Source organism: Lutjanus erythropterus, chromosome 11, assembly GCF_056507025.1.
Source record: "Lutjanus erythropterus isolate fLutEry1 chromosome 11, fLutEry1.hap2, whole genome shotgun sequence".
NCBI lineage: Eukaryota > Metazoa > Chordata > Actinopteri > Lutjaniformes > Lutjanidae > Lutjanus > Lutjanus erythropterus.
Genome location: NC_139327.1, coordinates 14,749,587 through 14,772,449, shown reverse-complemented (window position 1 = coordinate 14,772,449; position 22,863 = coordinate 14,749,587). Strand labels below are relative to the sequence as shown.

General features: G+C 38.7%; 1 protein-coding gene across 1 annotated transcript; it reads right to left on the bottom strand.

The window, feature by feature from the left end:
- Positions 1–383: 383 nt before the first annotated feature.
- Positions 384–21,978, bottom strand: LOC146318760 (vascular endothelial zinc finger 1-like). The gene is made up of 5 exons (XM_084730895.1): positions 21,875–21,978; positions 10,942–11,687; positions 3,286–3,355; positions 3,018–3,180; positions 384–1,950 (listed from the first exon to the last, which is right to left on the bottom strand). The coding sequence occupies exons 1-5, from the start codon at positions 21,905–21,907 to the stop codon at positions 1,589–1,591; spliced, it is 1,374 nt and encodes a 457-aa protein (XP_084587021.1). The 5' UTR covers positions 21,908–21,978; the 3' UTR covers positions 384–1,588.
- Between the last annotated feature and the right edge of the window lie 885 nt (positions 21,979–22,863).

Here is a 22,863-nt window from a genome sequence, read left to right as displayed (position 1 = left end):
CAACAGTACACACTTTGTAAGTTCAGTTGCAGTACAGACTAAAAGGTAAAAAGAAAAAGTATGTGATTTGGAATTCAGGAGCTACTTGTTGTTTTTATCCAGCTTCAAAACCTGATTTTCTGTTCAACATGGACAGGCTAAGCACATAGTATATATAACTAACCTATCTATCTATCTAATCTAAAGGAGAAAGTTGACCAAGGTTTTGCCAGGTACCAAGATTGCTTAACTGTTATTGGAGCACTGAGGAAAAAGTGGCAGCACTTAGGATGGGTCAATTGTTGGACTTCTTCTCCCTGATGGATGTCTGGTCATGATTTTTAATACCTCAATGCCAAATGATTAAGAAAATCTAAAAAAAAAGAAGATGGAGAAGTCAAGAATCAAGATATAAGTTAGATATACTTCATTTAAAAGGAACCAAGTTCATGAGTGATGGGCTTTTATGTGTGTTTCCTGAGCGAGGGGTCCTTAGTATCATCTTGGGGCAATGACAAATGATAAAAAACATAAAACAGTGTACAGAAGAGTCAGACAAAACTAATTTGTCACCATTGTGATGACAATAACAGCCTGAAAAAGCTTCACTACAAGGTCAGGCCTTTTCCACAGTCAGCCACTAGATGGCCCTCAAGTGCAGGCTGGCTAACCGAAACACTTAAGACTCCAATTTGATCTTTGATAATACTGCTGCTCACCTGTGTGTAGGATATGCTTTCAGTGCAAGACTCATTCCACTCTGACTTCATGGAAAAAAAACACTACAAATAGGCAAATAAAAACAAACCTTTGCGTTTTCGTACAAATAGAAAACAAAGTACAAATATTCTCATTGTCAAGAGGACAGTGTCGAAATATCCACTTGACTGACAAAAGCAAAAAAAAATTAAAATGCTGACATGAAAATACATTACTATGTCAACTGTACAAGTTAGTCACTGTACCTCAAGAACATACCTACTTTATCTGAGAAGAGAAAAAAAGCTATAGCACTGTGAAAAAATATTCTTCCATGCAAGTGGAAGCTGCTGTCCCTTTTACTAGACTCATTTCCTATAACATTAAATAGATAGTGATTAGCAGGCTATAGTTAAAAAAAACAACATACAAAGTAACACCCAGAGGCTTTGGGGAGAGAATTTTGTAAAACATCAAAAACAGCAATTTATAGTTATTGCTTCAGTCCGTTTCTCATCTCCCTTTTACAAAAGCACATGGGTGTGTTTTCCTACGGAGTCCTCATCATCTCCTCTCAGTTGTCATGATACAAATCACAGTTTCATCATTTCTAAACTGACTACGCTAACGGTTGTCCCGATTTCAAGGTAAATCCTACTCGATTTCTACTCAAGTGTTCTGCATCATCATGTCAGCCACTTTTAATGTTAGTTGGGATGCAGCTGTGACTTGTGGAGCTCCTACCGGCCGCACAGCTTGCGTAAATGTTCACTTCAGGGTTTGATGAAGTAAACATGGTTCAGGAGGGGAGAAAGAGCTGGGCTCGAGGTGCAAATCATGAGGACAGGAGTCTCTTGGTTTACTTCATTTTCCCTTTCTTTCTGGCCAGTCCGAAGCTCTTTCTCTGTTTTTACCAGGGTGGGGAAGAAGGCAAGACTTGGGACAGAAACGACATGCTATCCACTGGCCTCATGGCGATGTTGAGCGGGCCCGCCATGTTCATGGGCATGGGGGTCGTTATTGCGACCGGGTGGGCGATATTCATGGGTGCTGAGGCCGGGATATTGACAGAGGCAATGTTGACGGGCCCCGTGATGGTGACTGGGTGCTGGAGGCTGACCGGAGATGTGATGTTGACTGTGTTAGTGCTAATGTTCATTTGTGCAGCTATAGTGACGGGGTTGTTGTTGTTGCCCCGGTTCATCGCTGTGGTGATGGGGGCGGAAACGGTCACAGGTGTGGCAGAGGCCGAGTTGCAGACTTCGTTACCCTCTGGAAAAAAAAACACAAGAAAGAGTGTTTGACTGTAGTTCTGCACAGGGTTTCTCCAAGTTTCAAAAACTTAAATTTAAGAACTTTTAAAAAGTATTATGAATTAAATTTTTCCCATTCAGGCAAAAAGGTACTAAGGATGTGAAAACACATATTGAGACTGAACTTAATGCAACATTTTAATTTTAAGGTCTAAAATTCAGAGTGGATTTGAGACATTTAAAGATTTTTTAAGAATAAGTGGAAACCCTGTCTGCAGCAACTCAAAAACCGAAAAACCGAGTCAAACTGCAATCTAATATAGCATATGAGTTTGACAGTACCAAAACAATAGGATACATTAGGAAATAAGGGTGCTCGATCAATTGGACACTGATCATTATTGGCTGAAGTTTGCTCTAAATAGTTTGATCTGTGGTCTTTATAAAGTCTGATTTGAAGAGCCAAGCGGGTGACTAAGCACCAGGGTCCAAAAGTAGCAACTGCCAGTTGTCAAATGTAGGAAGATTTTCTGTTTGGTGAGTAAATCTCAGAAGGCTCGTCGCCACACTGGTGGATAAATGTTTGCACCAAAATAGTCGTAATAAAAAATGATGCTGTGAGAGTCTCTACTGCTCTTGGTGCCATTTATGAGTGTGCTGCTTCTGTCCCCTGCTGTCTGTTTGACACACACACACAAAGGACAGTGACATCATGATGCATTCAGTTGCACCTCGTAAACTCTGAAATCTACATTGCTATGAACAGCAGAGCACGTGGGCGCTGACAGGGCCTTCATGGTGCATTCAAGTGCACCTTGTAAACTCAAATGGCTAGAAAGGATCATTTCAAACAGGAAATCTTCTATTTTTTGTTATTTTCCTTTGTTGAAATACATAAGCCTACAACTGTTATTACTTTCTAGTTCTCTCTAGTTCTTTAGAAGGCTGTAAAACTAAGAAAGATAATGGAGCGTGACACTTACAGAAAAGACCTCAGTTAATGGTTTAGACAAGTAGATACAACTGATTTGTGATTACCAAATTTTTAACCTTAATTTTCAGATGCTTTCTGAAAGCACAACATACCTTTGTTACAGGAGTTAAAGTTGGTCTGTCCATGAGTCTTCAGATGGCTGGTGATGTAGGCTGCACTGAGCATCTTCCCACAGATGCTACAGGTGACCTTGCCTTCATGTCTGATCATGTGGGAGCGGAGTCTGTCTTTGGTGGCGAAAGCAGAGGTACAGGCCTGCAGGCGCACAGCAGACGGGGTCAAAGTACAGTGGGGTACAGAAACAACAACAATGTAAATGATGATAATAATAATGTGGAAACTGACAGTAATGACTCTTACCGTTACTTGACATTTAAACGGTCTTTCTGAAGAATGCACATGCTTCACATGGCAGCTCAAGTGGTCTGGCCTAGATTACATAAAAAACAAAACAAGAACACATTTAATTTTTTTCGACTAGTTGAAAATCCTCATGTACAACCTTCTATACATTGCAAGTGCAAAATCATATGGATATGCTCCTTTTGCTTTGAAAATGAGGGGATGAGCACAAAAAAATCCTGAAAATTTCAGTCAGTGGCGGTTAATTCTCCATGATCAATCGTGCATGAATTAGTTTGACCTAGTTTCGTAAACGCACCACACTGACATGGCAAATTTGTACATTTTCCACTTGCTTCCTAAGTGAATTGACAGTCCAGCATAACACTACACATCTTGTTTATTTCCCTACAGCCTGGGTTTTACATAAAGAAATATGAAGAGACTGTTAATGAGGATTTCCAGGAATTTTGCCTACTAGTTTCCTAAAACCCTAGACTGAATTTGCACAACATCTCTCTAAGGACTGAATTATCAAGAATTTCCAGGGATCTTTTTTGTTGTTTCCCAAAATCCCCAGAATGATTTTGTGCTACATTTCTTTCTGAGTAATGGATGATTGTAATTTTGAAATAGTCAACAACTGTGAGAAATTTTTTACAGATTACTTGCTTTCTCGTTGAACTTTGCATTATGAAACAAGTTGGATAACTAACACTTGCTTACTTCTTTCACCTGCTCAGCACCAACATATAACACAAATACAACTAAATACATTTTTATCCACATACTGCTACTTTTTTATGGCTGTAACTTGACTATTTTCATTGTCGATTAATCTGTCCATTATTTTCTTGATTAATTGTTTCATTTTTGGTCTTTCAAATGTCAGAAAAAGGTGAAAAATGCCACACACTTTTCACCAACACCTGAGATGACATCCTCAAATGTCTCGTTTTGTCCACAACCCAAAGATATTCAGTTACTCTCATAGGAATAAAGGAAAAAAACATTACATTTAAGAACCTGAAATTAGAAAATTTAGAGTTTTTAAAAAAAAAAATACTCAAAATCATTAATCATTTATCTAAATTATTGGGGATTATTGTTGCAGCTCTATGCCCTTTACAGTCCAAATACACATGGTATCCTAAAAAGAAAAAGAGCTAAATTGAAGGCTAAAAGTAACAATAAATAAAACACAAACATAGATGACAACACATTCCTCCATGTTCTACTGTATGATTTACTCTTCACTGCATATCAGCAGCTGCGCAAAAACAGTTCTTTGCCTCTTGACCTTTACACTGAAACTCAGTGCATTCACAAATTCTTCTTGGCACTGATCCTTCTCTGTCGGCTTGTTAGTTCTGGTGAAGCTGTGAGCTGAATCATGTTAGAAGTGCCATAATGGAGTGAGTAAGGGTTACAGCACTGGCAGCTGCTCCCAAACCGGAAAGTTTCATGCTGCTGGATTTTTTTTTTTTTTTTTTTTTAGATACAAACGAGAGGAGTCAAGTGGAGTCTTCTCAGTAATGCCATGAACCGGAATCAGGTTTTTTTTTTTTTCTTTCTTTCTTTTTTTGTCTCGCTGACAAGGAGAGCAGACTCCAGACAGTGCCTGCCTACATATCTGGCTGAGTGGCAGTGACTCAGTGCCCTGTTATTCAGTCCCCATTCTCACTTTCCAGTATGCTGATGAATCCCTGCCCCACGTCACCGTGTTGGAGGCATGCCTGAAACTGCCCTACACAGCACAGTGCTAATGTTACAGCTTGGCTAGGGTGCACTGCTGATGTTTTTGTTGAAGTTGTGTTGCAGCACAGAACTCTTCTGGTGTCATCAATATTAGAGCTACTATTTTTTTTTTTATTATTTTTCATTATGGATTAATCTGTTGATCATTTTCTCAGTTAACTGATTCATAGGTTTCTGTGGGTTCTTAAAAAGTCTAAAATTAATAATCTGAATTTTAAGCCTTAAAATGTCGTAAACATGATTATTTCTCCTACAACAGGCCCAATAAATTGATTGGATTAAGTTTATGTTGCTTTTATAAAGTGGCATTAACTACAGTGTCACTTTCATATGCCTTTTTTGGGAAAAGAAATGTATCGAACACGCTGTAATAACAACAAAACAAAATCAACATTGAACCAGTAACCACTAATGTAAAATGTGCATTTACTTTTTTGTGAGTATGGACATGGAACAAGACTTCAGTTGCATTCAGAATGGTCTTCAAAAAGCTCTTTTAAAGTCTTAAATAGAACTTGTTGAAATCTGCAGGACCCCGAATTATTGGCTTGCTCCATAAAATGTCAGAAAATGGTGAAAAATGTTGATCAGCATTTGCCAAAGCCTAAGTGAGCCTAGGCTGTCATCATCAAATGTCTTGTTTTGTCCACAACCCAAAGATATTTAGTTTCATTGCAACAGAGGACCAAAGAACTCAGAAAATACTTGCATTTGAGAAACTGAAAGAGAGTTTACAGTTTTTTGACTTGTTGTTGAGTTAATATTCTCTGCTTACTCTAAGCGGATTTACATACACCACCAGATATTTTGGTGCTTTAAAAAGCAATCAAATGTTTTTTGTGTTGATCAATCTAAATACGAAGCCACCATGAGACCTTCTTAAACGAAATATTTATTCACTACATGGTAAATGCGTTGACCTGACCATTACCGCATGGTTCACTGAATTCCCAGGGGAAAGAGAGTCTGTGACATGCTGGCGGGAACCGCAAAGTGACAAGTGACGCCTCCCCCTCCCTTGATACTCTACCACACTGGTGCTCTCCCATGTGCGACTGTTTAAACATGTGGTTGAAATAGTGTGGGGGGTCAATGCAAGTACAAGTCTTAACTGCTACAGAGCTATAAATGTGGAAATAACCACTGAGAAGCTACATGGACAGTAAATGGTCATACAATCAACCTTCTATAATAAATCATAGCGTGACCGAATAATGCAAACACCACTGGCTGAATCATTCATAGACCAGGGTGTCTGCATGTATTGCCAAGTTAAATGAAAGACATTTTAATGCCACCGTTTAAAGATTCACATGTGACAAAAAAAGAATTTATTTCTGAGTAAATACATATATTGACAGTTGAAATTAGTTTGAAAGAAAGAGGTCCTTAAAGGAGCAATATGTAACAACTGTACATCCAAAAAAACAGTCCAGATAGCGAGTTGGAGTCATAGAATAGGTTTTCAACCTATTTAATATACAATCTATGGTTGAAGCAAGTTGTTTATTTTTTCCCCTGCCCCTCCTCTCCAGACTCAGGCAAGCGTCAGAAACACTACAGGAGCACAAGACGCAAGCAAGATTGTAAACTGACAATAACAGATGACAATGAGCCCTAGACTGCAAGTTAATCAGCTGTTTATAACTGTCAACTTCTGAAAATGCAAGGTTAAGCACGTTATCCTGAAAACAAAAGCCCACTATGCCAAAAATAGACACTCTGGAGTTTAAGTTAAGTGACTGCTTGCCAGACTCCATGAACAATTTGCTCAGTTTAACTGTTCATCTGCTCCTTCTAGAAGATTGCTATGATTTCTTATGAGTCATAAACAAACAGTAACTCATTCTGCAAACATTCGGCATTAATTTGAGCTCTGATTAACGTGCAAACAAAAACAGAGGATGCCACAGCTGTAGCAATGTTGTCAGAGTAGTGAGTATTTCAACTTAATATGTCTCCCTAATCTCTGATGACATACTGTGGTCATTTTATGATTTAGTACAGTAAATACATTACAGATATATCCTTTAAATTTATAGGTAAATGCCATAATGTCACATACTGCTGTCATAATAATTCTAGTCAATTTCCTTCGCTTTACATTTAACAGCTCATCTTTTGCCCAAAAATCAGTGGAGATGCTTACAGCAGGGGTTCTCAAATAGGGATCAGACACCCTAGAGGTCTGTGGCACTCTGCCAGGAGGTCCAGGAAATGTATTCAGAGTCATTAATTCAAGTTCATCATATAAAAGTTATGTATTTATTATGCATTTACTGTTCTTTTTGTTAATTAGGTAATTTTTTAATTTTCTATTATTTATGTATGTTGTATTATTGAAAATAACCAGAAAATCAGCATCTTATTTTTTGTAAGAGTGAAACACACTATCCTGATGTGTGACTATTGGGGTTATCGGTGTTCCGTGTTGAGAGGTTTAAGTCTGTTCAGAGTCTAATCTCTTTCTAATACATTTATTCTGTGGTGCCTACTTCTGCAAAGCAGAAGTGTACAAAAATAGGCTTCTTAAAGGCTTTTTAAATGTGTATTTCAGATATATGAATACTTTTTAAGTACCTGTATCACCATGCATACAAGTCATGCTACAAGCATCAGGGTAGCTGTTCTGTGACATTTTAAAAAGTGGAAAAAAAAGTAGCATCTGGCAAATGCATTCTTTGTTAAAATAAATCCTCTCTTTGTATTCACTGCCAAAAACAATCTAATGAACAACTGCAAACATGAAAGATGGTCATTTTAGAATTTTTAAGGAAATACTTCAATCTATCCAGTATGTTTTTCCTACTTGAAAACACAGCAAACACTAATTTTAGGACCACCAAGTACATCATCAAAAAAGGTATGTTTGTCAGAATTTGTTTATCATTATGTTATTTTAAAATCCCACACAGACAAGTCATGGCTTTTTCTCTTTGACTCTGGAATGCAACCATCAGAGGGTGAAATTACTTTCCGTCTCCACTACCATAAGAATAAATGAGATCTCAGAGGCACACTTCCTGTTTACAATAGCCTTGTTACTTGTTGATTGAGAACTTATGAATAAACTCAAGCAGTTGTAAAAACAATCTTTGCATGTGCCCCCATTTTCTCACCACTTTAGCATTTGCTATTGTCACTGTGCATTGTCCCTGTACCAAACACCTCCTCAGACCTACATAGAGAGAGTCACAGGCCTAGTCATCCCTAACAAACCAGTGGCTGGTGCAGCGATGAAGACATGATACCCAACTGGCCCTATCTGTAGGAGTCCCAGGCTGCACCAGGACTGTCTCAAGAAGCTGGTTTACTGAATTAGCTGGATAACCACAGTGAATAATACTTGAAACAGATGCTTCAGTTCATGCTGAGGGATTTGAGAGGGTCTCTGCATTTTACATGTCTGTTAAATGACTAATCCTGCTTTGCCAGACAGGCCCGGAGAACAAATAAGAAACAAATATTTTCATAGCTATTCACTGACATATATTACAGGAAGTTAAATACGCTTTAAGTCCACTTCAGTTGCCTGTTAAAGTACTTACTATGTTGGGCTTTTTTCACCAATATGCTATTGGTCTAGGAGGGAACATAACAACTTATTCCGCCACCTCATGAGCTATATGAGGAATGTACAAAGACATTTGAAACGGGTAATATTATCTACCCATGAAATCTGCTGCTAGCACTTAGCAGCCATCCAATGCTGAGGCTTGCCAGTCTGACTTACTGTTACAAGTCTGTCTGGGAGCAAGAGGAATATAAGTCTTCAAATTAGAAATACTAAAGGACGAAAAATAGTTGAAACTTTTTCTTCACATTTTACCCATAGTTCAAATATTGTTGAAGGTAAAGGTTTTGGTGAGGAACAGTGTTATATAGCTATTGAAAAAATATGTTGTGGGAAAATATCATTATGGTGGAAAAATACTTCTATCATTACTATAAAGCACAAAATTAAAAGTAAAAACTCAACTGGCTTGTTCCCAATCCTAAAAAGTGTGTTTGTCAGTTGGATTACTCAAGGAATGTAAACTGGTTAGGGGTGAAAAGGTGAGAAGGATGCGTGAGCAGAGAAAAACACGAGGACACCATAGGGGTCCAGGGGTACGCTTCCACAGAGATTTTTTTTCTTAAAAAATAAGCAAATAAAATTATCATATCTGGTTTCATTCAGGATTACTCTAGTGATGGTCACAACTAACAGAATTAAAAATTGAGCAAAACAAACCACACATCATTAAGTAGACAACATGTAATACGGAGTATTGAATAAGAATATGTCTTTCTTACATTAAAACAATAACAAAAAGTGTAATTTGATGACATGAAGTGGTGTGGGATCATGGGAGTGGCTTTATTCTAGACTTGCACCGATTAATCGGCAATGCTCGGAATCGGGCCGGTTTTCACGTGACAGGTCCTGACCGGTGAACGGCCGGTCAGCGTCACAACTCCGATTCTGTGCCCGTCATTGTCACACACGTGTTCTGCACGATGGTCACATCATGCGCGCAGCAGACAAACTGACCGTGACGTCAACACAGCGCTGATAACAGCTACACACTCAGACATATGCTAGCTTGAAGCTGGTGTCAGCGACAGATTCCAAGAACAGGATGAAGAGAAGACAGACAGTCTACAACGAGACAGAGCAGCTGACAATGTCGCAGAACAGCCGTAAACTCTCTAGCTCTTCAGGCTAATGTTAGCCAGCGGCAGACTGCTGTTCACAGTTAAAATCTCACCTCCTGTTCTGGCTGAAGAATAAACAACCTGTGTTGATGTGTCTCCACAAACATTTTCTCATCCAGACTCATATAACTTCTGCCCCTGTTTTTTTTCACGGCAAAGTTTTACTGCAGCAAACTGTTGCACCGAGTCAGTCTCAGGTTTGTTTACATCTGCTTCCACAGGAAATCACCTGAAATCTAATATTTAATATTTATGAATATTTAATAGTCAGTGTTTTATTATGAACATCCAATTTAATTTTTACAAGAAAAGTTGCAAAAATGTTTGTGAATGCTGTCAATTACAGTTCTTAGAAAGACTGCAGATCGGAATTGGCCAAAATCTGAATCAGTAGGTCAGACCCTTCAAAAAATCGGAAATCGTCTAAGAAAATTGAAATCGGTACATCTCTACTTTATTCACTGTTTAACAACCTCCACAGCCAATGAAAATCTGACATGACTCAAGCAGAAATCATGTTCATGGATGAGGTAATATTAAAGTTTTATTCATATTATGTTTAGTCATGCTGGATTCCTTCCTCATCCTCTGATGCATGTGATGTATTCTGTGCTTGCCATGAAGTTATAGTAACTATCTAGCAGCAGCTACCAGGAGACACACTGTAACCTTGAATAAACTGTATTTCTATGCATTGGAAGACTATTGGAAACAATTGGCAAGTACACACCACAACAAAATATATGTATAGTGGTTTTAGACATTTTAATGCTGAAATGTTTCATGTAGTAGCTTTAATTTATTTAATGGAGATGATGCTGGGTAAATACACATTGTTTACATCCTGTAATGCATGAGCTAGCTCTCATCCAGAAGTTTTAAGGATGATAGCAAATGATAGATCAGATAGATCAACACTTTGTTATTTGATCAAAATTAGTATTTCTATTACAGCTTTTTCGTCTAATTTATTCTCTTGCCTCAGGTTTTCTGACTGGCAGGTATTTTTCAGCTTTCAGTTGATGCCTTCTCTGTAGTTTTGTGGCTGGCACATGTCAGTGGCGAGTTTACATCCCTGATTATTGCAAGTGGTCATTGTACCAACTTAAGAAATGCTTCCCTTTTCTCTTGAGTATCAGCCACAATATTATAGGATGACGAACTCAAAAATGCATCATTTTCAACAACCCATCAAAAGGCCAAAAATAAGATCCTTACCTGGAAAAGCCTTTCCCGCACACAGAACATACATAGGGCTTGTGGACTCCCCCATCATGAGAGCGAACGTGGTAGGTCATCCGGTCCTTCCTTTTAAAGCGTTGCTGGCAGATGGGGCACTCGAAAGGCTTCTCGTCTGAATGGGACAGCTTGTGGCGGTTCAGGTGGTAGACGTCGCGAAAGGCCTTGCCGCACATCTCACAACCGTGGTTTTTCTTGACAGGTTTGGGGGGTTTCTTGGGGATGTTTTGCTGTGGCACGTTGCCCATTGCAGATGACGTCATGATACTCGAGGAAACGGAAGTGGTTGCTGTGGAGAGGATGCCTGCTACTGTGGAGATGTAGGAGGGGTTGCCGTTGTTCTCTCGTGGCATGGTGGAGATCATGGGTACCATGGTGGGGGCTGTCTGGGCGGTCTTCTTTGGCCGCGACACCATCTTAATACCGGTGTGGCTGGACTCATGACGTCGCAGGTGGTAGCTGTCACGGAAGGCCTTGTTGCAGTAGCCACAGACAAAAGGTGTTTTGCCTTTGTGTTCCTTCTTTATGACAGGCACTGGTGGCCGTGCGCCTCCTCCGCTGGCGACATTGTCTTTGAGGAGATCGGCAGCACTGGATGGGGGCTTCTGGTCAATTTGGATGGGCAGGACAGGCTTCTGGTCAACTGGTTCCGCTCCTGCATTAAGAAGTGGCAGCAGACTGTTCTGGGCCACCTGGTGCTGGTGGTGGAGGGCTTCGTTGGCCTGCTGATGAGACAAACAAACAAAAACAGAGATAAGTATTGGGTTGAGCCACAATAAATTCCACACATTTGTTGGCAAAAATAAAAACAAGCTTATAAAGACACTTTTAGGATTTAGTGGCATCTAGTGTTGAACTTGCAAAATGGCAAATGGGACAGAAATCTACTTGCCAGGAATCAATTTTTACTTGCCCTGTAAAAACTGTTTTATTAGCAGTTATCAAATAACCACAAAGAGTAAAGTTAATTATCATGTTTAATCTCGGAATGCAAGGTCTACAAAATGTCAGAAAATAGTGAAAAACGTCCAAAATGTTCCTTTTTTACCACTTGCCCAGGCATGTAAGGGAGTTACCAGATTTATTTGCTTGACACAGTATTTCAGATGCCCCAGCGGACAATCCTTATTGTTGAGCCCAACCCTGTATAGAAATGCACATCAATATTGGGGATTCTAGTCTCAAAACAGTGATAATTCCCCACTGTACCCTTACTTTGGCATGTCTGTTTAAGAATTAGTCCATGAAAATAGCAAAGGTTAGTAAGATGTTACAAAATACAAAATGGGCACTGGAGCTGTCATTAATGAGGTTGACTTTGCATAACACTAATGCAAAAAGAATCCAAATATACTGAATGAAAAATGATCCCATCATCATGACAGTGCTGATTCATCATGTGACTGCAAAGCAAGCATACCAAATTAGAGTCCAGTGCACTGAGGAAGAGCAGACCATTAGCTCAGATACAGAGCTCAGTTAGAACTTAAGTTGAAGTTAGTTGAAGGCAGCAACAAGAAGCCTTCAAACTTAACTCTTCCTCCATTTCAGCCCTGTCAAAGTTAAAGCTCTCCAGCAAAAATAATTACGGCTTTTATTGTGAAGCAGCTGCAGGCTATTTATAATCACTGGGGTTTGTCAGCTTAGGTTTGTTGTGTTCTAACGAAGGTTAGAGGTCAGAAATTAGTCTAAAGTTGCGTTTGCACTGCAGGAACTTTCCCTGGAAATTAGGAACCTTTGTAGAAACTCAGTGCATTTCCACTGCAGAAACCAGGGTGTAAATTTACTTTTGTTTTAAGTTACAGGGGCATTATTTTGACCTCCAAAACGACACTGCTTCAGGATACTACTTTCCAAAAGTACAGGAACTTGCAGGGCCAATGTCTAATTGGTTGAGTACTGGCAGCATTTTATATCCGCCACCATTTTTAAAAATCTGCAGCTGGAAACCAGTTTTCTCCTCATTGGACAGGAGATGTAAAAACAGATGAGACCTGTCTCTTGCTTTACATGGCATCACAAAAATGACATTGCTTAGATGAATGAACTAATTTGCTGAATCATTGTGGGTATTTAAACCACAGTTGAAATACAGACAACAATGGGTGAAAAGAACCTTTCGGTTCTAGGAACTAGTTTTCAAGGAACTGAAAGTTCCTTGTACTTCGAGTGGAAACAGCTTTTTTTTTTTAAGAATAACTGAGCTCAAGTCAATTTCTAAAGAGTTAGTTACCCACCTTATCAAATGCTTTATGTTCCAATTTACCTTGGGGATACCCTGCCTATATCCATAACAATTAAGAGAAGCAGACACAGCTGCAAAGACACTATTAGCAGGGATGGGTGTTAATGGTTATTCATTAATATCTATCAATTCAGATTCCTCTGTGGCTCTGGCTTAACTTAATGAGAAAAATTTACTTCCCTACTTCTGTTAAAGTTTCTTGAGGTAACTCTGTGGTCATCTCTTTTTTAAAACAGTATTTTTCCCATGTCAGAAATAAAAATTGTGTCACAGTTAACATTGTTGTCTCGGTAAACGGACACAGTCAAGACAACTATGTTGTCAACCACCAGCAAGAAAGGGCAAGGTGAAATGCTTGACCTTTCCCTTTGAGGTTCAATCATCCATCGAAGAAGGCCAGCCAAGAAAGGAGTAGCAAAAGAGGAGGCAGCGGAGAGAAAAGAAAAATGAACCACACAATGTCCTCCTTATGTCATCTAGCCTATTGTGAGAGACACAAATCTGAGCAGTGATGCCTCAGCAGGGGATCTTTGTATGCTCATCTTCATTGATTTGGCTCATCTATTCATGAGACAGGGACATTGTTTATCCACACACTACTCAACCAAACTTGCCGTCATTCCCTCATATGCAATGGGACCTGGGAACTCGTGGAGAATGCCACCAAAGCCCACCCATCCATTTGTCTGAGCACCTGCTCACACTTGCCACCTTCCAGGATTAGTCATCATCATGCCAGTCCGCTGGCACACCAGGGGTAGGGGGTGGAGGGGGGGCTTTATGTTTGGGTTGGGGGGGATGGGGGGTGGGGGGTACCAGCCGGGAACCCTCTTTGTGAAGCTTGTGAACAGCAGACATAGCCGCTGCAGACAGGCTGCCTCTAACACAGAGGTGCTGGGCCTGTAAGCTGCTGTGCCTTCATGCAGCTCTGACCATTTTGACACAAATGCGCTCTGACAACTGGGGCTGCTCCCTCATAAATAACATCAAAATGGAGGGAGTGTCCTGATGGCTCCACGGGCCACTGTAGACTTGAATTGAGCTCATGGTCTGAGTCAGATTATGCACTGTCTTTCTGAAATCCTTTGTGTCACACTCTACAGCTGCTTGCCAAAATCTCAATTTCTACAAAACAAACAAAAACTATAATTAATAACATAAAAATGGAAATGAGGAGGCAGAAAACAAAACTTATGTAATATAAATACAGAATTTTGTTTTTGTCCACTATTTTTCCCTAGTTTATGAGTTTGCTCTAGATTGCACTTCACTTGTATACAAGTTCTGAAATCTTTGGCTGCTACTCAGGGCCTTTGCTGAGTTGACACGAGTTCTTACAAAACATTATGTTTGTAATCCTTCTGGATTTTTTCATACCCTGTAAAGCGATACAGATATTGCAGAGATTCAGCAAGTTGCTTGTTGATGCTGTAGGTTGCAAGTTGAGGTTATTTCAGTTCTGCTAGGAGTGGGCAAAATCTTTTAGTAGAGGTTTTGATATATTAATTCTTTCGCCTGGGGTTGGACTGCATCATGTAAGAGGATGATATCAGCAATTTCCAACCAACTCACCATGTCATCCTTCTTCCCAAAACACTGAAATCAATGAGCCAAAACCTCCAAAAGTGGTGCCATTTAATACAACATCCCATAGCAAACAGGCCTGTCAGGAACAAGGAATAGATACAAAACAGCTGTGAGATGCATCAGCAGTTTAAAATCTATGAAACATGTTATTACCTGGGAGCACAAAGAGCTCTCTTGATTCAAGAAAACTGCAAACATGTGGTCACAACTGGGACTTTATACAGAAGTGCTGTATCTGAAAAAACACTTGGATGGAAGGAAACTGATGAGGAATGAACCAACATTTAAAATATTAACCTGCTAGCTGATACACAGTACATCTCTCACATAGCATGCATATGGCACTGATCAGTTATCGTTTTGGTATCAGAGCAATGATGAAATTTCTCATCTTGCTGTACCCAAGAATTGCATCTCATCCCCCAAACTACAAAGACTGATTTCATACAAACTGTATGTGCCAAATAAGCAAATATTGATGACTTAGACCTCTCAGCTGTACTGGTATGTTAGCGGGTTTAAATTGAAAATAAAAGGCCAAAACTGGATAGGTAATAAGTCAAAAAAAAACAAAAACTTAAAAGTTAACTAAAAAGTTCACACTTTGCCAGGATAACCACTGTAGTTATAACCCACAGAGAGATGAGAACACCTGGCAGGTGGCCTTTGTAACCATGATATATAACACTCTCTGGATCCCTAAAGTCATCCATAATATTCAGTCACATTCCACTGTTATTATCAGCTTTTGTTTGCTCAAAGCCTCTACGGTTCTGATAATACACCTGTTTCCCAGCAGACATTTCGGCTTGTCACAGGTGCAATTGGTAACATTAAAAACAACTGCATTCCATTTAGGTAAGCCAATTCCAGCGCCCTGTTATTGTACATGCTGACTCACTGGGACCATTTTTGAAGCCATTGTCAACGAAAATGGTATCACTTGTGATTTTCCTGACCTTTTCCATGCATTTTATTTGACTAAGTCTACAAAATGAGGGATAGGGCTACTGACTGGCAAAATGTTACACCTGTACTCTGGCACAGGGACATATGGTGCATTCATGTGCTGCTTGGGGTGGTCCCATTTCCTGCGATGGGAAACTGTTATTCTGACTTTGGTGTGTTTATGAGATTTTAAAATGTAAAGTGGAACAAGTGCTACTAACGGTATAAGCCAAATCTGATTGAAGGCTACCTGACTTGTTACCAGAGTTGGAAATTAGTCAGTTTCAGACACAAAATAATGATTGACTATTGAGCAAATTTTAACATCTATCAAGCGGTGGCTGGTAAAGGTTAACATTTTCAAAAGTAAACTTTCCACCCTAATAAATAACATTTCTAACTAGGATTAGAACCTAATAGAAACAACCTAGTACCATTTTACAAATTATGTGTGAGGAAAAAAATGATATTCAATACACAAATTAGTAAAAAGTTAGTAACCAAACATTTACCTTTGTCCATCCTATTTCTGCATCTATGATGTTAACAGACACCAACTTAGCAACTTGAGTGGTAATGGTTTCTCAAAAGAGTTACATAATGTGAATATTCCAGTCTGGGGAATCACTTTTCCAATTATTCAAACACCACATGAATGCAGTATTTATTTATTTATTCATTTAAAAGAATCCCCATTTGTTTAATGCCCATGACACCAGCTACTCTTCCTGGGGTCCAAAATTCAGTTCATCATATCGATCATATGTATATACATTAGCCTAAATTTTAAGTTTCTGACTATCGCTACAACTCCACTGATTAATATATTTTATAAAGACAATGAATAATACTTATTTTAAAAGGGTCAGTTTGTTTTTGGAGTTAGTGGAGAACAAACCAGAGTCAAAATATTGGACTTCGTCTGATGGCCACAGACATGACTACTAATGAATGATGATGTTGATTCATGTCTGCTGGATGTGTGAGCAGCCAAGTGTTTCTATCATGTTAGTAACTGGAATAACTTTGTGGTCGTCTACATGTCAACTTGACTTAATGCATGTATACACACAATGGCAAAATCGATAAGTACAATTTCAAACAGAACTGGAACACTTTTCTGACATCAAATCTAACTCCACTGAATGGGAATAACCAAAATGTAATTTGGCCAGTTGTTTACTGCATTAAGGAAGAGATCAACACCAGCAAATCAATTAGGTGGTCTCCAAATGCAAGATGCCTCGCCAACAAATTTTTAACCATGTTTATATATCTTGCAGTGTCTTGTAAAGACAATAAAATCATTCAGCAACATGAGTCAGTCTTTAAAACATTTAATATTTTAAGCGTCCACCTGTTGAACTCAATTTTCTTTTTGATGTTTCGGAGCTTGTCAGCCAAATTCTTTTGTAAATTGGCAGAACGCCTCTGTAATGAATGTATAACTAGCACTTTTTATGTATTTTTTTTCTTATCATACTACAGTTTATACAGTGTTTTGCTGGAATGGCTACTGCATTCTCCAGAGGAAGCCTGAATGGAGTTTTAGGCACTGAGCGATTGCATTATGACTTTCTCACTTTGGGGCACTCTTTAGCATCTTTCTTTTCCCCCCTGCAGAATCACTGATGTATCACTACGCATCCAGAGCCAAACTGGTCTGAACGACATGATTCACCAGGGGTCTTAACTATACCCCTGCAGATATTGGATTTTTAATATATTGCACATTCATCAGAAATAGAGAGGAGATACAGCTCTACTTACGATCATATTCAAGCTCATTTACACAACAACATGGAGAATTTAAATCCCCTGACAAAGAATTTAAACATGAATGTGTTAATCGTCGTCATCATTTAAACTACATCTCTTAATAAAATACTTAATATACAAGGACAGCACAGTGGAGAACTTAAAAACTTGCTGCACAGCATGATGCTAGTAAAATGAAATATTCTACCTCCTTACGTCAAATACCCGAATGTTGACTGCACACAGATTTCCATGAGATTGACACAGTAACAGTGCGAGGTACATAATACATGCAGGGCTTCTGGCTAGATGCCAGACACTCCACAACAAGCCACACTGTCCAGCTGCCTTTTTCATCATGAAGAAATAGTGCCCAGAGATGTGAGTAAGTGATCAGTCTCTCTGACAGCAGAGCAAAACGTTACTAATATCACAAAAAAGGTGATGAATCTAAAAAACCTGTGAAACGCAACTTATTATAAATATGATAAAAGCATCCCACGGTGCATTATTCATGCTCTTTCTAACTCTTGCTTGTTTATACTAAGCAGGCCTGGTGTTAACAACACTGGATAAGAAATGTTAATTTTGGCTTGTGAGGCAAGACCTTTATCCACAGAGAGAGAAATACTGAAGTTCCCTAACATATTTATGATACCAGTAGTTCAAGCTTCCCTGCAGCAATTCTGAGAATTCTGTATTCTTCCATGAATAAAACTCCTGCACAGTAGCCTGGTAATTATGGCACACAAGTTATATGACTTTCATATATGCATCCTCTCCACCATGTCCCAGCGCTCTGTCTCAGCATCAGTTTGACACATTTTAATTAACCTATTTACTTAATTAGTTTATCAGTACAGTGGACTGCAAGTGGCACAATGTATACATGTTTCTCTGAAGATAATATGTTTGTCACTAGAGATGAAACTAAACGAAAATTTCATATCCCGATTATAGTGACCAAAATGATCACAGTTATTATTATTGTGATACTACTAAAAACTGAAAACATTCAGAAAATAGTGATACACACACTGAAATAATTTCTCCAACTTTTATATTTAAAATCTCTCAAATATTTGAAAGGGCTTTGCGTCCTTTGTGATGTCAGTGTTTTCATTTCACGTTGCATGCTACACCTACAACTGTGAGTCCTTGCTTGATGTTGGAAAGTATTCACTGCAAATTTTTCAAAGTGCATTAACTAAACACAGTTATTGGTACAGCAATACTCATCGGCAGGAACTTAATCACGGTTTTTCATGAAACTGATTTTTATTGCTTTCCTTGTGTCATTAGGTTTGATACGATACCGGCGTCACAAAATTCTTCCGATACTGCCTAGAAAGCTGGTATCGGTATTGGCCAGCACATGAGTTTGTGCACCAATCTGTTATTGAGTAATTTATTTGCCCTGAAACTTCACATTCCATATGCATTTTTTTCCCCAGTCATGTTTTATGGCATTCATTCTCTGCATTCTTTGTATTTATTTGTTCATGTTTTACAAATGGTTAAACTTGAGCCAGGCCATAAAACAATGACTGCAATCACATCATATTAATGAAGGGTTAGTAGTATATATCTGTGAAAAAAATTTAATAAAGCACTGGTATTGGCTTGGTACTAGCATCCGCAGATATGCAAATTTTAGATACCAGGAAGAAGAAAACTGTATCAGAATATTCATATTTGTCACTCAGTATTAAATAAACATTATTGGCTGGAACTGGAAAGGGACTCAAAGAACTCATGATTTAAACCTGACCTGACCCTGCTCTCAATAACTTAGTACCAGCCACTCATATGAGGCTGCAAAAAACATTACAGGCCTAAACTGAGCAGCCAATGCTACAACGCAATGATAAATATAATATCAGCCAATCACAGCTCTATCAGTATTGCCATAACTTCACCAATAAGTACTGGCTATAAATATATCTGATTTTGACAGGTAATTTCAAAGCATTTCATTTCAATTCTTAGGCACAATACTATATAAAAGCCAAAGTATATGTTAAGTTTTCTGATTTATTTTACTAGAAAAAAAGAACATTTGAAGAGTCTGAACTGTGCTTTGTTTTTCTTGCAACAGTGATGATGGTTAGATTTGGTTCAGTCAGAGCAATGAATATCTTTGCTCTCGACATCTGAGCCTTTCTTACCCTCAAGTGTACGTAAACTACAGGTTACATGAAATATAAAAAATGTTAAATCATCATTTATCTTATTGTTATCTGCCATGAGAAGCAGGTAATTATTGGCATCAGCTGTAAAAAAAAATCCATATTGTGTTATCCTAATTACCATTGTGTTTTTTTTTTGCTGGTTTGGGCCACTTAGATATTTTATCAGCATTTGGAAGGTGACTGGTGCTTACATTGGTTCCTGTTTCATAGTTTTCTAAAATAAAATTAAATTCTGGTATTCTCAAGTACTTCTGTAAATGATGCTGAACTACTGCAAACTTCACTGAGGAAGTTCTTCCCATGGGGAGCTTGTCACTCCCTTAACTCATGCTTGGGGGATAACTTTAAAGGTGATACAAACAAAAGTCCTTCACTGGACTTGTAAATACACCAGAGATAAACTTAGTGGAAAGGATTGAATATATGTCAAAATGCCAGCATTGAAATGAATAATCGAATCCATGGCAAAACATTTATCATTTGAAATATACCTTCTCCACTAAGGCTTGGGGTCTTTTTTCATGTTCACACCAGACTTAAAGGGATAGTTCACTCAAAAATGAAAATCTAAACATTATCCACTCACCCTCGTGTCAACTGAAGGTTGAGTTCAGTTTTTCAGTCCACAAAACATTACTGGGGTTTCACAGGAAAACAGTGTTGCAGAGTCTCCCAAACAATTTCAGTGAATGATGACCAGTTTTCAAGCATAAAAAAAAAATATCCAGAAAAACAAACTTAACTTGAAAGATGATGTTCACACAATGTTTTCAGCCACTAGTGATCCTTAGCTTGGAGCCACTTTCACATGCATGCACACCTTCTGAATTGGGTGTGCGTAGTGTGACGGTGTGTGCACGCAAGTGCATAGCATGCAGGGACTTTAGGAGACTTGGATTACTCCAGATAAGCACTATAGAGGCATTTTATATTAAGTTTTTGTTTTGTTTGTTTGTTTTTTGTTCTTTTACATTTGAAAACTGGTCACCATTCTCTTCAAATGTTTGGGAGATTATAAAACACTGAAACTCCAGCAGTGTTTTGTTGACTAAAAAACTAAACCCCACCTTCAATCGGCATGAGGGTGCGCAGATAATGACTAAATTTTCATTTTTGGATGAACTATCCCTTTAATTCTTTGAGGCTGAGTAAGGCCATGGGAATAAAACATTTCATTCATTTCACTGAACAATAGACTTCCATCTTAGTACAGTCAAAACCAGTAAACCGTGGCAGATATCACTCAGCAGCGGCTGCACTCACTCACTTTCTGTCTGAAATGGATAAATATGAATTGCGTAATGTGTCGTTGCTAATTTCAAACGAGCCTCTTCTTCGTTGCTAGTGTTAGCTGATGTTGTGTGCATAGTTTGAATTCCTCTCTGCCGCGGTCTCCCAGAATAAATAGCTAGTTAATAAACAGAGAGCCGAACAAGCGCTGGTTTTCAAGTCATGTAATGCTAGTTTTGCAAGCTCATTACGGCAGCCTCGCCCAAATTAAGCTAAATTAGCCAGCGAGTTTGATAAAGGCAGCCTAAACATCGTTAGCTAACTTGGCTAGTAACTGCCGAACCGGCTGAGGCGAGCGGAAAGTTCACCGCGGACTTGCCGTTAGTAAATCTCAGCAGCTGATAACATAAGTACACACTTGTCCAACCCTTACTAACATTATTTACTTTAAATCAAAATTATCGGTGGTATTAACCGCGTTACAATTAAAATCTTCGTCGGCGTTACATCTCATTATCCTACTACGGCGTCCGATCAAAGCTCTCAATCACAGGGAAAAAAACAGGTCTGTCTCGATTGTAACGGTGCAGTGGCGTCTCCAGCCTTTACTTCAAATGATCCCGCATGTTTTGCTGGCTTCGACTTGGCAAACAAACTTGAAAAATCGCAAATGCTGTCGAGTATTTCAACATTCATTATCTAAGTATTCACACAATTGAAAAACAAGCCATATTTTTCAAACACTCGCTGGGCAGAATTGATTTTTTGTTCTAGCGTCATTCCCAAGCCTCACAGCTGGAAGCCTGGATTCATATACCATTGTTTTGCTTGGTTACTTGATCCTGGCACTACTCGTTTAAAATCTGGTTTTACCGCTAAAATACCCCGCGCTTACATTTTTTATGGTTGTTTTACGAACTATCCCAGTTTCCCTCCCGAAGAGTCAACTTACTTGAAAAAGAAACGTACTCCAGCTCGGCTCCATTTCCACACTTACTAATTCTGTAGGAAACCAAGTAGAAGCCTACAACAAAGCAACCAAACATGGCAGCTGAAACAACTTCCGGTAACCTCCAGGGTTGTACCATTTTACATACTATTTAGGGGGGATGTTAAATTTAGTGTGTTAAAAAAGAATTCTTATAGGTATTTTGTCGCTAATAAAACGTAGATAAATAAATAAAGACTACCAACTTTAAATGTCTTCTAAAATATATTTGGAAGAGTTTATCTAAATGGTTCCTCTCCCGTCACATGACTAATTTAATGTAGTCGCATGTCTATAACACCCCTTGGGATGGTTTTTCGCTGATTCTGCGAGGGGCATTTGTTATAGTCGACTGCTGTCGCATGTGGCTGGGATATGATTGTATTTCAGTAACCGTCAATTTGTTTTTATAATAAAACTGGAATTGGAAAGCGGTTTGTTATGCATTACAAAATATAGGTATTTCTTCTTCCCTACAATGAGAGGTGTTTCCGTCTAAACGGAGCAGGAAATAATCCGCGTGTGTAGCAGTTTATGTTCATTCATGGGATGGGGATGAATGAAAACCACAGAGCCCGAATTTCACGAATTACCGCTAGTGGACCAAAATAACATACATCCCGTCTGGCTCCTTGACCGTGAACATACCGCGTAAAAGAAATAAAATGCATTAAAACTGTTTTCCTAGTCATATTTTATTGGATAGTTTTCTGCAGAATTTCGTAGTTGTGTATTCCCCCAGAAAATCACCCCATTTTGGTCAGTGATAATGAATGACTGGATGAATGCTTCCTTTCTAATTATGTGTATGAGATAGTTATTAAGATAATTTCACATCACATTTTTGACAAATATTTTAAGGCTTCTGATTTAATAAAAGTTATTTTTGAGAGTAGGGAAAAGATTTAGGGGAGACTGGGAATGGCTGCTGCCCTTTTTACAGTTCTCTGAGT